This window comes from Abramis brama (assembly GCF_963993115.1).
Source record: "Abramis brama genome assembly, chromosome: 1".
NCBI classification, from domain to species: Eukaryota; Metazoa; Chordata; class Actinopteri; order Cypriniformes; family Leuciscidae; genus Abramis; species Abramis brama.
In genome coordinates this window covers 57,041,717-57,062,334 of record NC_139963.1, presented here as the reverse complement: position 1 = coordinate 57,062,334, position 20,618 = coordinate 57,041,717, and the positions used below count along the sequence as shown (strand labels likewise).

At 39.4% G+C, this 20,618-nt stretch overlaps 1 protein-coding gene across 1 annotated transcript; it reads right to left on the bottom strand.

Annotated features, from left to right (window-relative positions):
• Positions 1 to 5,307: 5,307 nt before the first annotated feature.
• On the bottom strand, positions 5,308 to 9,964 carry LOC311075945 (uncharacterized protein). The gene is made up of 2 exons (XM_084103679.1): positions 8,736 to 9,964; positions 5,308 to 5,580 (listed from the first exon to the last, which is right to left on the bottom strand). The coding sequence occupies exon 1, from the start codon at positions 9,669 to 9,671 to the stop codon at positions 8,739 to 8,741; it is 933 nt and encodes a 310-aa protein (XP_083959805.1). The 5' UTR covers positions 9,672 to 9,964; the 3' UTR covers positions 5,308 to 5,580; positions 8,736 to 8,738.
• Positions 9,965 to 20,618: the final 10,654 nt, after the last annotated feature.

The following is a 20,618-nucleotide window of genomic DNA, read 5'->3' as shown; positions in this document are numbered from 1 at the left end:
GTTTTCATCATGTTAGGCATAAAATGAATAATGAATGTGTACATGTTGAGAATTAATATAACACAATTTGTAGCCTTTAGTAAATGTAAAAAGTTTAGCTTTAGGAGGGGAAGAGACAGGGCAAGATGAGAGAAAAAGAAAGAGTGATGGATAAGAATTGAGAGCAGGTATTGACAAATAATCTACTGTCGGATGACATGGTTTTAAAGCTATTGTTATCCAGTTTTTTTGGCCTCCAAAACATCTTAAAATGCACACGTGTAGATCAGAGAAATACATTTTTTCTCGGGGGAGCCTCCGAACCCCCCTAACTAGCCTACCTCACATTCGGGACCTCAGTGATGATAAACCCTGCCATCTGCATGTTAATGAAACTATTAATAGTGAGCATTAGACCCTAAACTAAAGTGTTACCTTTTTTTTTAATCATAGCCTACCCTCATTGGGGGCTGAGCCACCGACACAGACTGATTCATGTTCCATACTGGTCACACAAATATCAGTTCAGTTATTATTACCAGATGCATAATTGTATTTGATTATTTTATATCCAATTGTTGATATTTGTGTTTTGAAAAAGTTTTTGATTCATGTTTTGACTCCTAACCAATTTTCTACATTAAAAATGTTCTTTTTATTTGGGCTTGCAAAATCTGAAGAGTGCCTGCCCGAAGGGCTACCAGCGATTTTGAAATTTTGCGAGCACTGTATATATTTATTTATGTTTTATTTTTTTCAGTCATATTTAGAACAAGAATCACTTGATGACATATTCAAACACTATTTTAGGATCATAGTGCAGCCCCAAAATACTCATTAATTTTCATTTTAAGTCTTTATACTTATCCTTCTCCCACGAGCTTATCCCAATATTCTTCAAACCACTTATTTGTCAGCAAGAAGCTTTTAATCATTTAAAAATAATGAAATTTAGTATGGTCTCTTCAGAAAAAGTCTGAATAAATATGTTGTTTAATTTTTACATACAGATGTTATACTGAATGATGATTCAACATTATTTCAACTAAATTCTGACATTTTGTCTCCACAAAAGTAATTTGAACATATACATTACATTGTATACATTACACTTGCATTTAATCTGTTTTCTATGTATATAAAATCACTTTTGTAAATTTAATATCAATCTGACACTAAAATGAAACATCTGGTCCTTGACCCTATTGAAACAAACTCTGAGTCTGATTTTTTATTTATTTTGGCAGATCAGCTCCTCCCACAGCAATTACATCATCAGTGAAGCCCCTCCTACAGTACATGAAGCTTCTCCCACAGTAATTCCCCAATAAATACTGTACATTCCCATCAGCTACAAGTGAAGATGAGCATCAGAGCATCAGGAAGAGCTAAAATCTGCAGAATGAAACACACTGAAGATCCTGAAGAACAAAGAGGTTTGTGTTTATTCTACATTCATTCATGATGCTGAAGAACATTCATGTTAGAAACATTCAAGCACTTCATCATATTTAGGTAAACAGTTAAACTATGAAATTGTACAGATTTTCAACAAATGTTTAGTAGAGGGACGTTTGAGAAACTTTCATATTGATTGTCAGCATCAAATCAAGTATAATTTTAGCTCCGTTTAATATTTGGTTTCACAAACCATGTTTTTGAGAGTTACTGTTAGTCTAACGACAAGTAGGACTGTACAGTTATATTGGAGACCTGTAAAAATGGTTTACTATTGTGTTTGTGTGGGATGTACGAATACATCAAAAATGTAAGAGGCTCTACAAGTTCCCCAAGAACAAACGACTGATTCGTGCCTGGGTGAGGTTTGTGGCTACGAAGCGGGCAGATTTTACTGCTGCGCCTGTGACTAAAGGCCCTTTCACACTGGACGCAATTTTGACGCATGAATAATTCGCGCAATGGTTTTATTTTTTTGATCAGCTGTTTGTGTAATGAGTGCTTACACACCGAACGTGAATGTGCTGCGGCGAAAAAACGAGTTTTATTTTTTTCGCTTCAATGCCGATTTTTTTTACTTTTGCGGCGACAGAAAAGGCTTCAGCCAATCACATACTACAAGGACAACGATTTGAAAGACAATGTGTGGCGTAGCATTGCCAACCAACTCAGTTATCTCGACTGTGAGTATGTTGCAGACCTGCCAACCTGTACGCATTTTGCGTAGCGGATACGCATTTTGACATCAAAGTACGCTGGTACGATTTGTTAGTCTAAACTACGCAAAAACCTGGTGACGCCTCTGCACGCGCAGTCCTCAAATCAAGCAACAGCAAAAGAAGAAGAGTTCGACCAATCATAGCGCTGGATTCATTCCCCAAATAGCAAGCGGGGATGATTGACAGATGCGTAAGGCCTATCATTAAAAAGAGACTGAAAATCGACACCAATAAAGAATCCCGCTCGATCCGCCTTCTTCTACTCCCGCGGCCCGCAGTCTGACTGATTTCATAAGCGAGGACAGTAACGTTACAGTAGTCACTGTACATCTGACTCCTGAAGGTAAACGGGCTGGGCTGGGCTCGATATGGAAAGTTGAAATATTGTACTGAGTTAACCTAATCCTATGGATTCGATGATCACACGGATCGCATGGATTATCTTACTAAGATACTCCGTTCTTCATGGTCACTCAGAAAAAGAGGAAGACATCATTCAGCCACGCAAATAATAAAATGCTCAAGAAATACTGAACAATAAATCTTAATAAACTTGAAATCGCTATGGCTTCGTGATTATGAAAGTGATGTGATCATTTGTGGATTACGGATAAGCGCGAGTCTGGAGAAACAGGCGTTTATTAATTAATTCTCAGTGCTAAGAAACGTAGCCTTCATGTGCTACGTTATTGTGTTAATAATAACTAAAGTACCTAATTATGTTGCATATTTATTTTGTATGAAAACTAGCGTGTTAGTTATGGATTAAAAAGTACCGTTGTATCAGTGCTGCGCGAGCTCTCTCACAAACACGGACGCGCGCACAGAGAGAAGATAATTGTAAAATTAAATTTGACGGGCTAAGTTTAAATTTTGTTCTTGCTTGTTTTTGTTTTTTGTTTTTTTCTGTGAAAATGCCAGAAAGCATTTTGTATTATCCATCCTTGTTTTTAAAATTCGTTAAATGACGAACGTTTTACTGTTAACAGCCCTTATATGTCGGATTTAAGTATTCAAGTATCTAACTTACCGGTATACTTGATATTCTTTTTAGAATAAGTGATTCGTTATGCTATTATTGGACTCCTGTCTATTTATTGTCAACTGTTTTCTATAATGTTTTGGCTAACATTTATTCAGCTAATGCGTGTCCTGTTTAAAATGCGCAATGTTCAAATGCAAAGACAGCACGTCACAAATAGAAGCCCTTTTCCCTGTGTTATTTAGTATCATATTTGGATATTGGAATAATAAATTAAGTAGCCTATCTTTTTTTTGTTTTACAGTTTTATAGTGGTTTCTTAATTTTAGACTAGTTGACCAGCACACATTTTATGCAATGCAATATAATGCATGTGTGTCGTCGTCGCCGTCGTCGTCCACCCCCCCCCCCCCCCCCCCGTCGGTACGCAAAAAATAATTTCAAGGTTGGCAGGTATGATGTTGTGTGATAGTTTTAGTTAGAGGACGACCAATTCATCGGTTTTGCCGATTAATCGGCACCGATAGTTGATTGGTGGAACTATCGTTATCGGCACAAATAAATACTGATAGTTTTTTCTGGTTGCGTCCGTTGCTGGAGCGGCTGAGAAGCGCACGCTGTCATTCATTACACAGTAAGAGAGAGCTGAGAAGGGTCTGCTGGCATCATGCAGTACAAGAGCGGTCTCTAGAGGTGTAATAAAAACTATCACTGAAGCCTCATGTTGTTTATTTCGACGCGTGATTCTGCGTGCTGCACTGAGAGCACACGCTGCACGGAGAGCGCTGACATCATATGCGCGTTTAAAGCATCAACAGCTTAAAGGTATACAGTACATGTTGTCATATCATTATAAAAGTGATTAATTTGTTGACTAAATGCTGCATTAGTAGAGAAAGAACAGCACAACAGTATGTTTGTTTGCCTTCAAGGCTGAGAGGACGCTAACATTAGTAGTACCTCAAGCAGTTAAAACACTGACAAAAATAAACGTAAGTCCGACCCGAATGTTTAATGTCACAATTGTTACCTCTATTTGCATTAGTTTATATCCAGTTGGTCACTTTTGTGCATTAAATATGCAGATACGTTGCATATTTAAAGCTAGAGACGTAAGATAGAGAGACTGATATGTTCATACAGCCGACAGAAACATATAAACAAATCAGAAAAGCATTAGATTTCGGTTATTTTTTCCTCATCACTTTAATACATACAGTATTTTGTTATTTTGATTAGATTATCATCAAGTGTTTATAAAATAGATGCAAAAGTGTGAGACTATACATGTAATTTTTATGTCATTTCAATGTTCTGGCGTTGTAGATATTTAAAGTTGGCCATCTTTAAACATGACTGTTTGGATTTATATGAAATAACACTTACAATAAAAATCCATATGTAACATTAAAGGTGAACTAAGTAAGTAAGTAAAGTTTATTTATAGAGCGCTTTTCACAGATACAATCACAAAGGGCTTTACAAAGTGCAATCAATCAAAATAAAACTTACGATTATACAATTTAAATTAAAAGGCAATAAAGGCTAGTCAACTAAAAGCTTGTTGAAATAACAGTGTCTTTAGTTGCTTTTTAAAAGAATCGACAGAGTCGGCCACACAGAGGGACAGGGGCAGGGCATTCCACAGTCTGGGGGCTACAACCTGAAAGGACCGGTCACCCTGGGTTTTATAGCGAGTTTTGGGACCAATAAAAGACTCTGGCCTGAGGATCGAAGGGCACGGCCTGGGGAGTAGGGGAGCAACAAATCAGCAATGTATTGTGGGGACTGACCATTTAAAGCTCTAAAAGTTAAGACTAATATTTTAAAATCAATTCGAAATTTGATGGGTAGCCAGTGTAGGGAGGATAAAATGGGTGTGATGTGTGTCCTTCTGCTAGATCCTGTTAAAAGCCTTGCCACGGCATTTTGAACCATTTGAAGATGGTGTAAAGCAGATTTGTTGAAATAAGTAAAAAGAGAGTTACAATAATCTAAACGTGACGAAATAAAAGCATGGATAACCATCTCAAGATCAGAGTCCGATAAAATTGACCTCAATTTAGCAATATTTCTTAGATGATAAAAACAATTTTCAATTCAAAATTTCAATTCAAATTTATTTATATAGCGCTTTTCACAATACATATTGTTTCAAAGCAGCTTTACAGAAAGTGCATTTCAGAAATGTACATATAAAAAAAATAGTTAGTTAAACATGCATTAATTTAGGGCATAATTGTACATAGAAAAAGACATAGAAATGTACATAGAAAAATACAGTTAGTTAAACATGCAATAATTTAGGGCATAAACATATCGCCAGCGTCGAGTCGTCTCTTCACAGGCTTCGAGTCGTCTCTGCACGGGTGTTGGGGCATCTGTAGTTTCCATGGGAGGCTGGATACAAACTGGAGCTGACAATCTGTATTTACCTCGGGACTAGCGTCCCGAGATAACAAAAGAAAAGCAGAAGGAAAATAATTAGCGTAGCTGCTGTTCATAACAATAATGCATTCATTCTGATTCACCTGTAGTATAAAAGGTAAATATTATGTGAATGCTTGGTTAAAGAAATGCGTCTTCAATCTAGTTTTAAACTGGGACAGCGAGTCTGAGCCTCGAACAATTTCAGGAAGGCCATTCCACAGTTTAGGAGCTAAATGTGAAAATGCTCTCCCTCCTTTAGTGGACTTAGATATCCTAGGAATGACCAGTTGCCTCGAATTTTGTGATCTTAAAGAGCGCGATGGATTATAGGGTGATAGAAGTTCCGTTAAATACCCAGGAGCTAAGCCATTTAGGGCTTTATAGGTCATTAGTAATACTTTGTAATTGATACGGAACTTTATAGGTAGCCAATGTAGAGATGATAGAATAGGTGTTATATGATCATATTTCCTCGATCTAGTAAGAACTCTAGCAGCTGCATTTTGGACTAACTGTAGCTTGTTTATTGAGGATGCAGGACAACCAGCTAATAAAGCATTACAGTAATCTAGTCTCGAGGTCATGAATGCATGAACTAACTTTTCTGCATCAGAAACAGATAGCATGTTACGTAGCTTAGCAATGTTTCTAAGGTGGAAAAAGGCTGTTCTTGTAACATATGAAATATGATTTTCGAAAGACAAGTTGCGGTCTAATATAACACCCAGGTCTTTTACTGTAGTGGATAAAGTAACAGGAGATCCTTCTAAAGTAAAGTTGTATTGTAAGAGGTTTTGTGGGCAGTTTTTTTGACCAATAAGTAATACCTCCGTTTTATCTGAATTTAATAGCAGAAAATTACACGTCATCCAGTATTTTATATCATTAACACACTCTGTCAATTTAGATAATTTATTGTTTTCATCTGGTCGTGATGAAATATATAATTGAGTGTCATCAGCATAACAGTGGAAATTAATTCCATGTTTTCTTATAATATTTCCAAGCGGCAACATATATATTGAGAATAGCAGAGGGCCTAACACAGATCCTTGCGGCACTCCATAGTTTACTGGAGTTATCTTCGATTTTTCCCCATTTAAACAGACAAAATAGTAACGGTCTGATAAGTACGATCTAAACCAGCTTAATGCTTGTCCATGAACACCAGTGTAGTTTTGTAGTCGATCTAATAGTATTGTGTGATCTATAGTATCGAACGCAGCACTAAGATCAAGTAAAACTAGTATTGAGATACAGCCTTGGTCAGAAGCTAGAAGTAAATCATTTGTAATTTTAACGAGCGCAGTTTCAGTGCTATGATGCGGCCTGAATCCTGACTGAAACTTTTCATAGATGTCATTTTCTTGCAAGAAAGAGCACAATTGAGTGGACACAACTTTTTCTAGTATTTTAGACATAAAAGGTAGATTTGAAATGGGTCTGTAATTTGCTAGATTATTATGATCTAATTGTGGTTTCTTAATAAGAGGTTTTATAACTGCCAGCTTGAATATTCTTGGAACATGACCTAAAGATAAAGACGAGTTAATAATATTGAGAAGAGGCTCTTCCACTACAGGTAACACTTCCTTCAGTAGTTTAGTTGGTATAGGATCTAATAAACATGTTGTTGGTTTAGATGCAATGATAAGTTTATTTAGCTCTTCCTGTCCTATAGTTGTAAAGTGCTGTAGTTTTTCTTGAGGAGCGATAATTGAGGCTGAATCATAAGACACCATTAAGGATTGTACATTTACAATTGTGGTTCTGATGCTTTCTATTTTCTCAGTGAAGAAATTCATGAAATCATTACTACTAAACTGTAACGGAATATTTTGTTCAGGTGACGTCTGTTTATTTGTTAGTCTAGCCACGGAGTTAAATAAAAACCTTGGATTATTTTGGTTATTTTCTATTAGTTTGCGGAGATGCTCAGCCCTGGCTGCTTTTAGTGCCTTTTTATAACGTGACATACTGCCTTTCCACGCGATTCTAAAGACCTCTAAATTAGTTTGTTTCCATTTACGCTCTAAATTACGAGTTTCTCTCTTGATAACATGCGTAGTATTGTTATACCATGGTGCTTTAGTTTTCTCTCTAACCTTTCTTAATCTAATTGGTGCAACCATGTTTAATGTACTAGAGAAAATGGTGCTCATAGTGCTAGTCATTTCCTCTAGTTCATCTGTTTGTTTGGGTTCACTGAGCAGCTGAGTTAGATCAGGTAAGCTATTTGAGAATCTATCTATAGTAGTTGGAAGGATTGTTCTGCCTGGTCGATAACGCGGCGCAACGTGACAAATTTCAGCAGTACGCAGTATGCAAGTGACCATGTAATGATCAGTGACTTCATCACTTTGTGGTATAATATCTATATCGGTTGGATTGGTTCCATATGATATAATTAAATCCAGCGTATGATTAAGACGATGAGTGGGACCAGTGACGTTTTGCTTGACCCCAAATGAGTTTAATAAAACTGTAAACGCAGCCCCTAACGCATCATTTGTGTTATCTACGTGTATGTTAAAATCTCCGACAATTAATGCTTTATCAACATTGACCAATAGATCTGAGAGAAAATCTGCAAACTCTTTTAGGAAATCAGCATAGGGCCCTGGAGGTCTATATACGGTAGCCAAGGCTAGAGATAATAGGGATTTCTTTCTTACATCTAAGAGAGTAACATTTAGCACAATTACTTCAAACGAATTAAACCTGTGACCTGTTTTCTGAGTAACATTAAGAATATCTCTATAGATTGTCGCAACACCGCCGCCACAACCAATCAGACGGGGCTCGTGCTTATAACAGTATCCTGGAGGAGTAGACTCATTAAGACCGAAATAATCATTAGGTTTAAGCCAGGTTTCAGTAAGGCAAAGTACATCGAAACTATTATCTGTGACCATTTCATTTACAATAACCGCCTTAGGTGTGAGCGATCTAATGTTAAGAAGACCTAGCTTTATAAATTGTTTTTGTTCACTAATATTGAGATTTTCTGGTTTAATCACAATTAGATTTTTCCTGGATCCTACAGTAGATTTAAAGTTTGACCTCACTAAACGAGGAATAGACACAGTTTCAATATAATGTTCTACATTGGTACTTATATCAATTAAGTTTGGACAGCAAAGAGTGTGATTTGGACTTTGACTTACTAGTCATATGGTGTGTAACGTCTTGGAGATGTTGTCCGACAGAAGAGCCGCTCCGATTCTGCTGGGGTGAAGGCCATCAGCACGGAAGAGCCTAGGTCGCTCCCAAAACAAATTCCAATTATTTACAAAGAGAAGTCTCTGTTCATTACACCATGACATTAACCATTCATTTAGAGCAAATAGTCTACTGAACCTTTCTTGTCCTAGTCGGTACGTGGGAAGCGGTCCAGACACGATGATCGTTGTTTCAGGCGATGTGCTGCGTACCGTCTCGATCAGGCTCCTGTAGTCCTTCTTCAAAACCTCCGTCTGCCGCAACCTGATGTCGTTCGTTCCCGCGTGCAACACGACAGCTCCGACGCGCTTGTCACTGTTCAGAATCTCGGGAACCTGCGCAGCGACATCAAGAACACGAGCACCAGGAAAGCAGTGAGTGCGCACCTTACCTCTACCTGAGGTAGCGTGGACATGCCGGACGATGGAACTGCCGATGATCACAGCGTCGCGTTCCGTCTCGCGTAGAGGAGAGAAGCGGTTCCGGGTGGAGATCTCGAAGGCCGGGAGGGGCGGAGAGGTCCTAGCTCTGGTCCTGGCTCGCGTCTTCCGCTGTGGAAACACCCAGGGTCCATCGTGTTGTGTCGGTGCCGGAGTGAACGAAACCAGGGATGATCGCGTCCTGGGTGCTCGGGTCCTGTGCAGAGAAACACACGGAGTAGACGAGGTCGGAGTCAAAAGGTTACTAACCACTGACTTGTGAGCATCAGCGCGTGATGTTTCAAGCGCGGATTGCCGATCTCGCAGCTCGGCCTTCCTCTCTAGTAGGTCGCGGATCTGTCTCTCCACCGACTCAAGCTCTAACTGCACAGCATGTAGCTCGAGGGTCTCCTCACCTGCACTCAAAGGTAACGTTAGACACACATCCGTCATATTCGCCATTATAGCAGATATGTGCTACAATGGCGAATTATAGCTTTCAGTGATACGTGTGTAGATAGGCGCGACCACGCGTGCTATGCTAGCGGGCTAAGGCTAGTAGCGGAAGATTGGATATAAGTAGTGATATCAAAGCGATCCGATTGTTTTTTAAAGAGAATAGTATTCCAGATATGTTCACACGCTATAAAAATGAAAGATATTCGTTTGTAAAAGAGTGTAAAGAAGGAAATCAAGGTTTATGAATTAATTCGACGGAGCTCGAAACACAACAACGCACTCAGTCGCGACGCATGCGCCAATTTCTGACCAGAAGTCTAGAATGGTAGTCCAAAGACATTGACTGGTCAAACCAAACGCCAAGATTTCTGAGACTCGACTGGACAGTTGAGCTCAGAGAACCAAGGTGTTGGATGATTGATGGGATTTTGTTATCTGGGTGTAAGTTACAGGATTTTGTTACACTGGGTAAAAAAGTGTAAGTAACTTTTTTACCTTAACCGAACAGCTTTGGAGCTTTATATTACTGATTTCGGGTTGAATGGTGGTCGTCTCGCACCCCCCTGGTGCCTGTGAGCCGCAAAATCACCCTTGCAACTTTGGGCCAGCAGGCCGCCATGCGATATTTTAACGCATTTTAAGACAGAAATGTTTAAATATACTGTACACATACAGTAGAGTACTTTAATTTACACATTAATTGGTTGTGGTGGTTAACCTGCAATTTGCACTTTAAGGAAAGGCTGTGAAAGGTGATTCTCTATCCAGATCAGCCTGTGATCCTGAATGTCTTCCATATACTCTGCATTGTGTCTTTCAGATGTCAGGTATTTACGGCTTGCACAATTTGGGGAGAGTAAATATAATTTAGATTTTTAGTTTCTTTAGAAGAAACTGCAGCGCTCTTACACACACACACACACGGCAGAACATACAGACTTCATATTTAATTAGAAGTCTGTTTGAGCTTTAATATTCACAGTCACTAGTCTGTATCTATATCTGATTATTTGTACAGTCCTACTTTTGATTTATTCATCCCACAATTCTGTGACGTTCCGTTTTATACAGGAAGTTCTAGGGCTGCTCGATTATGGAAAAAATCATAATCACGATTATTTTGGTCAGTATTGAAATCACGATTATGTAACACGATTATTTCACATGACTTTGGGAACGTGTTGCATTTATTAAAAAGACACGGTAACACTTTACAATAAGGTTAATTAGTTAACATTAGTTAATGTATTAACTAATATACATTTGTTACAGTATTTATTCATCTTTTTTTAATGTTAGTTAATAAAAATACAGCTGTTCATTGTTCATGTTAGTTCACAGTGCATTAACTAATGTTAAAAAATACCACCTTTCATTTTAATAACATATTAGTAAATGGTGAAATTAATATTAACTAAGATTAATAAATGCTGTAGAAGTATTGTTCATTATTAGTTAATGTTAACTAGGTAGTTAACTAATGCTAATTAATGAACCTTATTGTAAAGTGTTACCAAAGACACCTTTCAAGAATTCTTAAAAAAATCGAAATTTGAACATTGTACTTTTTGAACTATTAAAATAAATAATATAACAGATAATACTTCAATGAGTATTTTAATAATTCCCGCAGGTCTACTACTTATGCGGGAAATTCCCCCACAAACATTGATTCACTTTAGCGTGTAGATTGTATGAGTAGCCTAAATGATTATAAAATCAAATCAATAATTTTAAAACTTTCTCCAAGACGCAATTTCACAAACCGCGTGAGTTTTAGCGGCGCTGTGTCTTCTCTCTCACTGTCTCTCAAAATGGGTTGGACAAAGCAAGCGTCGAAACTACGCTGTCGCGTTTAGGAGTCGGGACATGACGGAATTGTCACTTACACAATCGGGCCAGCATTGCATCGTAACTAAAGGTTATAATTTTCACTTCTTTTTAAGTCTTACCAGTTTAAACGTTAAAGCTGAGAGAGTTTACGGCTTCGGGAGGGGCGGATGTGCGCATCATTCAGAACACAAGACAAAATAATCGCAAAATAATCGCTTTTACTCGATTGTACTATTTTAGTGATCGTTGGGAGCCAAAATTGAAATCGAAATTCAATTAATTGCACAGCCCTAGGAAGTTCCATTAGTGACTGGATTCTGCGATCCTGCGTCTCGAGAATCAAATGCTCTACATGGTTTTTGCAGTATTAAAGAGAGTTAGTTTTGTGAGTTATTTATTGTTGCATTATAAAGTTGTTAATATTAGTGTACAAAGGGTATGTATTTAATAGCAGTCCGCTCTCTACACACTCTACATAGCGCTCTTCATGGCCATTGAATAGAGACAGCCGCTGTTTCAGCAACGCACCGGTATGAGTTTATGAAAAATACATATCGTCCCGAAATTGAAACTGGTTTAACACCCAGTATTAGTCATAACCTCTAATGACTAATATGACTAATAATCAGACTTATGAGTTTGTGACCGTGAGATCAGCATTATTGGCCGGGGTGAAACTCTAAGTGTCACTGGAATTTAAATGAACCAGTAAAATATAATGTAAAGATTTAAATAGAATGATCAAATGTTTATGTAACTATGATGTAAATGACCAATAATGAATTGCCGTTCCAACTGGAAGTCATAGGAATTAAAAGTCTAGTGTGACTGGACTATAATAATTAAAAAGTTTTAAGTAAAATAAATTACATTTTACATTAGATAATTGTGTCATTGATCAAATATATTTAATAGTTCTTGCTACAGAAACATGGGGTTTGTGTCTATAATGTTTTAAAAATAATTATTAGAAGATCAATATACATCATTAATGGAAAGTACTTTTTGTTATTACATCAGAGCTCTTTTATGTCCTTGCACTTCATATTCCTCTCTTTTAATTATTTTTGTTGTACTGAAAATGAAATAACTTTCTCTTTCATCTCAGACCTGAGTGAAGTGGAGGAGGAGAGTGAAGAACTGAGTGAAGTGAAGGAGGAGAGTGAAGAACTGAGTGAAGTGAAGGAGGAGAGTGAAGAACTGAGTGAAGTGGAGGAGGAGAGTGAAGAACTGAGTGAAGTGAAGGAGGAGAGTGAAGAACTGAGTGAAGTGAAGGAGGAGAGAGAAGAACTGAGTGAAGTGGAGGAGGAGAGAGAAGAACTGAGTGAAGTGGAGGAGGAGAGTGAAGAACTGAGTGAAGTGGAGGAGGAGAGTGAAGAACTGAGTGAAGTGAAGGAGGAGAGTGAAGAACTGAGTGAAGTGAAGGAGGAGAGAGAAGAACTGAGTGAAGTGAAGGAGGAGAGAGAAGAACTGAGTGAAGTGGAGGAGGAGAGAGAAGAACTGAGTGAAGTGGAGGAGGAGAGTGAAGAACTGAGTGAAGTGGAGGAGGAGAGTGAAGAACTGAGTGAAGTGAAGGAGGAGAGTGAAGAACTGAGTGAAGTGGAGGAGGAGAGTGAAGAACTGAGTGAAGTGAAGGAGGAGAGTGAAGAACTGAGTGAAGTGAAGGAGGAGAGAGAAGAACTGAGTGAAGTGGAGGAGGAGAGAGAAGAACTGAGTGAAGTGAAGGAGGAGAGTGAAGAACTGAGAGAAGTGAAGGAGGAGAGAGAAGAACTGAGTGAAGTGAAGGAGGAGAGTGAAGAACTGAGTGAAGTGGAGGAGGAGAGTGAAGAACTGAGTGAAGTGAAGGAGGAGAGAGAAGAACTGAGTGAAGTGAAGGAGGAACATCATGTCAAACCTGGAGAAAAACCTTTGAGTCGCTCAAAGACTAAAAAGACATTTTTGAAGGAAAGAAGAGCCAAGAAATCTTTCACCTGCACTCAGTGTGGAAAGAGTTTATCAACCAAAAAAAGTCTTGAGATCCACGTGAGGATCCACACTGGAGAAAAGCCATTTAAGTGTGATCAGTGTGGAAAGAGTTTATCAAGCAAACAAAATCTTCAGATTCACATGAGAGTTCACACCGGAGAGAGGCCGCACACGTGTGATCAGTGTGGAAAGAGCTTTAAACAAAAAGAACATCTTGATGTTCACATGAGGATCCACACTGGAGAAAAGTCATATGCATGCAATCAGTGTGGAAAGAGTTTTACAACCAAAAAAAGTCTTGAGATTCACATGAGGATCCACACTGGAGAGAAGCCATACGCATGTGATCAATGCGGCAAAACATTTATTAGGGCATCAAACCTGAAGACACACCTGAGTGTTCATACGAAGGAGAAGCCACATTCATGTTCTGTGTGTGGAAAGAGTTTTTCACTGCGGGGTCATTTACATAGACATCAGAAAATCCACACTGGTGTGAGAGAGTACATGTGCTTTGAGTGTGAGAAGACTTTTATTACAGCAAACTGTTTAAAACTGCACCAGAGAATTCACACTGGAGAAAAACCTTTCAAGTGTTCACACTGTGACAAGAGATTCAGTCGATCATCACATCTGAAAAGACATGAGAGGATCCACAGCAGAGAGAAGCCGCACACGTGTGATCAGTGTGAAGAGAGTTTCTCTTTTAAAAGTCACCTGAAGCGACACATGAGGATCCATACAGTGGAGAAACCGGATCACCATGATCCATGTGGAGAGAGGTTCCCTCAGTTATCTTCAGCTACTCACTCAAATGGAAAATAATCACAGTCTGAGATCACAGTAAGTAGTTCATCTTTATGTGCTGAGCATTAAAGTCTCTCCTGTGTAAGTTAGTTTCCTAACAGCCATGATGAGCAACAGGACATCTTGGTGGTTGCTTGCTATCTGATTCACATTATTATGAGATATTGAGTTGTAATTATGAGAAAATATCTAATTTTGTAAAATTCTCATTACAAGAAAGTATCTCATTATTATTAGAACATTTCTCTTTATGAGATGTTAAGTCCCCAAATCTTATTGTTACAAAAATTCATTATGAGATATTAAGTCATTACTAGAAAGTTTCTCATTACAAGAAAGTATCTCATTATGAGATGTACATCATTTTAAGAGAAAGTATTTGATTATTAGGAGAAATTATCTTTATTATGAGACGCATGTCATTATTATGATGTAGCTGATTGTTATGGGATTTGCTGTATGTTTTAATTATGAAAAAGTATCTTATTACAAGAAAGTGTCTCATTATAATGTTAAAGTTTCTCGTTTCTTAATTTATTTTCTTACCACATAATTATTATATTATTATAATATACTAAGTCATAATTATGAGAACATTTATCATATTGTGACTTAGTCGCATTATGTCAGTGGGACAAATGTGGCGGAGGGAAATATGCTGCCGCCTTGTGGGGGAAATGTTCAGCAATTTACTAAGGCTGAGTGAGCTAGAGGATCCTAGTCCCCCCACCCAGAGCTTTTAGTCTTTGTACAACTGTCAGGCTAGTTGTATGTGGTGTCTATCGTGTTGCATCGTGTAGATGCTTATGAGGCGACGAGGTGTGCTTCAGGATTGACTCAATACATGGCAGCCACCTGAAGTGTGTGTGTGTGTGTGTGTAGAGAACTCAGGAGTTAAACCTAGTTGACTGCAAAACCCACCCTCCCCCAATCTAACATGATAGCTAAGACTCCCCCACTCCTTAATATAAGTGACTTAAAATTAGCATAAACAGTTTTAAGGCAAGGCAAGGCAAGTTTATTTATATAGCACATTTCATACACAATGGCAATTCAAAGTGCTTTACATAGAAGAAATTAAAATAATAAAAGAAATAAGAATAATTAAAACAGTTTAGAAAAATAGAATAAAATACAGTACAAACATTCGGACGAACAGTGGCACAGTGCTCATTCAGTAAATGCATAGCTAAACAGAAGTGTTTTGAGTCTGGATTTGAATGTGACTACTGTAGGAGCACATCTGATCTCCTCTGGAAGCTGGTTCCAGCTGCGGCTGGCATAATAGCTAAAAGCAGACTCGCCATGCTGAGAGTGAACCCTTGGTATTTCTAGCTGATATGATCCTAATTATCTGAGTGATCTGTTGGGTTTATATTCAGTGAGCATATCTGCAATGTATTGAGGTCCTAGGCCATTGAATGATTTAAATACCAGTTTTAGCTTAACTAAAAAGAAAAATATTTATTCATACTGCATTATTTGTAATTATTCTGTTTTCTTTGTTTTCACAGGAAGCGTTAAACCAATTTCAAGTGCAGTCAAATCAAAGTGAAATAAAAATGTAGAAAACAATAAAGAGATAAAATCAATCAATTTGTGTCCGTTTCAAGTTCAATCTCTACACAATAACAATCAAAAACAATCTTAAACTTTTTAAGTATACTGAAACTTTTCAGTTACATTGTTAACTCAACCTATCAAATAAAGTTCACTTGGAAGTTCACTTCAACTCAGAAGTTCACTCCAGTTCGTCTCAAAAAACCAAGATCCAGGAAAAAAATCCAGGAAAAGAAAGGAAAAGGTTATACTCTGTCAATTTATGAGTTCACAAGTCAAGAAAGTTCAGGTATGCGCACAAAAGAAAGTCTATGAATACCTTTGCAGGAAAATTCACTGATCACAGTTCCTTGAAAGCAGGGACGCGTCAAAAGAGGCGTTTATGCAGAGCAGGGTCATAAACGCGCAGAAAACGTGGCCGTGTGTCTGGGGTCTGAGTTCAGCGAGCTCCACGGAGCGCTCCTTCAGTCTATCCACGGAGTTTTCCTTCAGTCTATCCACGGAGCGCTCCTTCAGTCTATCCACGGAGCGCTCCTTCAGTCTATCCACGGATCGCTCCTTCAGTCTATCCACGGAGCGCTCCTTCAGTCTATCCACGGAGCGCTCCTTCAGTCTATCCACGGAGCGCTCCTTCAGTCTATCCACGGAGCGCTCCTTCAGTCTATCCACGGAGCGCTCCTTCAGTCTACCACAGAGCGCTCTAAAGTCGGACAGAGGCTGTTCACTTCCCCGGAGCAGGGCGCGAGCTCAGGGCCTTGCTGAACTTGGTTCATCTGGTCGTGCGTAAAAACATTGGTTCTGAGAAGTGGCAGCCGTGCGCGTCATGTGCATTCCGTAACACCTTCCAGCAAACTCTGTCCCTCAAAAAGGAAAGACGCCGTCACCCTGGTCACATTACGTTGGTTACTCTTCAAGTTTGATCAAATGATTAGAGTTTTCCAAAACGGCCCAACACCCTGTGCAACACGGCGAAATGCGCGCTCTTTGGTGCTTGAGTGCTTGAGTCACTGATCACATTAAAATAATATATCTCAAAAATTCTACAAATATCTACAAAATTGACTGATTTATGAATGTATATGCATAGTTCTCATCAGTCGGAAATACAGATAAACGCTTTCATTTGTTATATTTTTGATCCTGAAAAAAAACAGAATGAAAGAGCGAATCATAGGCCTACACGGAGTCTGTACGTGTTATGCGTTATGCTTAAATTATGTCTCCGCTGTGGCTGCGCATACAACATATTAAAAACAAGAAATTTTATGACACAAAATTTTGAAATGTAGGCTTAAATCAAACACATTTTAATTAGTATTCTGTTTATATATATAAAAAAAAACAACGGAGAAAAAAAACAACGAAACAAACAGGTGGCTGACCCCTAGAGGGGTGGGGAAAGGGGGCCCCCCTCCAAAAAGCCGTCAATATTGGAGTAACTTTTCCCAGATGGAAAGAGCTCATGAGGAGAAAAGATTTTAAAACGGACGCCGAGGTTGCCTGCTTTCTTCTCGACAGGTAATTCAGCCTGTTGTAATTCATTTGTGTAAATTCGAAGTTTTATAGTTGCTTGTCTAACCATAGCATGGTTGTGCATAACGCCAGAACGACCTCTAGTATAACTTCATCCTCGCGTAAATGGTGAAAAAGTATTGTTTACCTTGTAACATAATCTGTGCTGCGACGGATCACAGTTGATGCATAGTTTTAAAGGCGCAATTTTTTAAGCTATATAAAAAAAAGGACACTGTAAATTTTAGTTATTTTTAATTGCTTTTACTTTGTACATATTGTAACGTTAGCCTAATCTGATTATGCTGGGATAGCCGATTCCAAGGGTGACGTTTACCTCCTGACATCTGTCCTGTAGTTTTATTCATTTTAGACGTATTGTTTATTATTGTCATGGACGAAGTCGATAACTGGAAGCCATGTTAATCTTGGAATAATACGGCCACCGTAGGAGTTAAAACACCCTCGGAATTGAGAGGAACAGAAACTAATATTCACTGGGTAGTCATATACAATTTCACCGCTAGATGGGGGTAAAAATCACACAGTGTAGCTTTAATTATATCATTAACTTAAACACTCTTGAGTGTGGACTCGTACACTCCCAGGAGTGTTAATTTAACACTGGAGTTTTTGCTGTGTACAAAGAGCCGTAGTTAACTGACAAGCTGAGCCATATCGCATTAATTATCGCTGGCGATACGTCCGCGATATTAATGCGATATGGCTCAGCTTGTCAGTTAACTACGGCTCTTTGTAGTAAATGCCACTCCATCTGAAAGCAGGTGAAGGCGATTTACTACTAATCAAGGAACCGGCTTTACTGACGAGATGCGCATAACAATCTCACGATATATATCGCACAGCCCTACTCCTGACCCCGCCCCTACTGTCGATGACGCACTGGAGCCGCTGAGCTCCTGACCCCGCCCCTACTGTCGATGACGCACTGGAGCCGCTGAGCTCCTGACCCCGCCCCTACTGTCGATGACGCACTGGAGCCGCTGAGCTCCTGACCCCGCCCCTACTGTCGATGACGCACTGGAGCCGCTGAGCTCCTGACCCCGCCCCTACTGTCGATGACGCACTGGAGCCGCTGAGCTCCTGACCCCGCCCCTACTGTCGATTACGCACTGGAGCCGCTGAGCTCCTGACCCCGCCGCTACTGTCGATGACGCACTGGAGCCGCTGAGTTCCTGACCCCGCCCCTACTGTCGATTACGCACTAGAGCTGCTGAGCTCCTGACCCCGCCCCTACCGTCGATGACACACTGGAGCTGCTGAGCTCCTGACCCCGCCCCTACTGTCGATTACGCACTAGAGCTGCTGAGCTCCTGACCCCGCCCCTACTGTCGATTACGCACTAGAGCTGCTGAGCTCCTGACCCCGCCCCTACCGTCGATGACACACTGGAGCTGCTGAGCTCCTGACCCCGCCCCTACTGTCGATGACACACTGGAGCCGCTGAGCTCCTGACCCCGCCCCTACTGTCGATTACGCACTAGAGCTGCTGAGCTCCTGACCCCGCCCCTACCGTCGATGACACACTGGAGCTGCTGAGCTCCTGACCCCGCCCCTACTGTCGATGACACACTGGAGCTGCTGAGCTCCTGACCCCGCCCCTACTGTCGATGACACACTGGAGCCGCTGAGCTACTGTCGATGACGCACTGGAGCCACCGATGCTGCCCCCTCCCCTATCAGTTTGCCGCTCAATCGCGAATTACGGTTTTCTGACTGACCACAGCTCTGCCCAAACTTGAAAACTGCTTAATCTCTGATGGACGCAAAAGGACAACTCAAATCTGTTCACTTTATGATTTATTTTCTTAAAGATGGTTTGACAGATTGGGATGGAACAGAATAGGTTGATAACCTTTAAGATATACTAACAAAAGACATGAATTAGTTAGAAAAAGTCTCAATAACATTTTCTCAAAGTAATAATAAAAAATGTTACTGAATCAAACCAAACAAAGTCATTTAGATTAACCTAGGATCTCTAATAGTTAATAATTAAATTACCAATCCCATAATTAAACTTATAAAATAATTAAACAATACACATGCTTAGAGTAATATTACTTCTGTCAAGTTCTACGTTCACATTATAAAGTCTTCACTATTTAAGGCGAGACACGGCAGGCAAAAACATCGTTTTTTTTTTCACTGGTCAATTTTGAGATTTTGGGTTATTTGTCTTCAATAATATGTATTCTTTCAGACTTGTGCTGAAAAAAAGTCCAAAATACACATTTAGGTCTTTATTTTACTACACTTTGTCTGTTTGAGTGTGCAGATTTCGCCTAAATTCATCAAAAGTTGGCGTTCTAAATCATCCCACTGCTCCGCGATCGCTCTCTGTACCCCTTCATCTCGTATACCGTTGGAAAGCTCTCTCTCTTCTTTTCAATGCTGTTGGATCCAAATATGGTAATTTCCTGTCTATCAGCAACAAATCATGAAAGTAAAACAGGTGATTTAACTCGAAATGCGCAATCTCATTGGCTGATGCCAATTTCTGACAACGTGATTCGTCCAGAATCGTCACGTGACGCGCTTTGACATTTCCGCGGTAGTTCAAAATGTCGAAAGATATGCGTGTAAAATTATCTCAGAGAAGTCGAAAGCAGTTGTCATTAGCTAGAAGACACAAGGGATTACCAACAAAGACAAAAGATGATGAAATGCCATATGGGTCTTCACATTTTTTTTCATTAGAGCCGCACTGATAGGACAAGTCAGTAGGAGAGCCGTACGTCGTCCTTTCAGTTTCGGTTCTCAATCGACCAAATGTTTACATGTTCTCTCGATAAACCACATCTTTCAATCCGATCGAAATTATTTGTAATATAGCTGACACTTTGAGTTTGTAATGGGTTATGTTATAGTCCTACTTATTTTTAATGTTTTTAAGAAATATCTGTAGTGAGTGGCTGCATGATATCGCCGTATGTTTTACAGCCATGCGAGCCACAAATTAAAGCTTGGCGGCCGCACGAGGCTCGCGAGCCGTGCAATGAGTAACCATAGTGCGTTGATGCGTTACGAACAAGCTCTAACATTTTGAACACATCTAAATGTAAGTCAAAAAGACACATTACATTTCAAAGCACTTAAAACCCACAAGCCAAATCCTGAAAACAGTCCCCTCAGTCAGCTGATGGTGAAACTAACCAACCAGGCTCCCTTCAGCACTGGTTCAAAACAACTCAACAGAACAAAACTAATTATGAATCATTCAAAATATCAATATTTAGAACATTGGAGAAA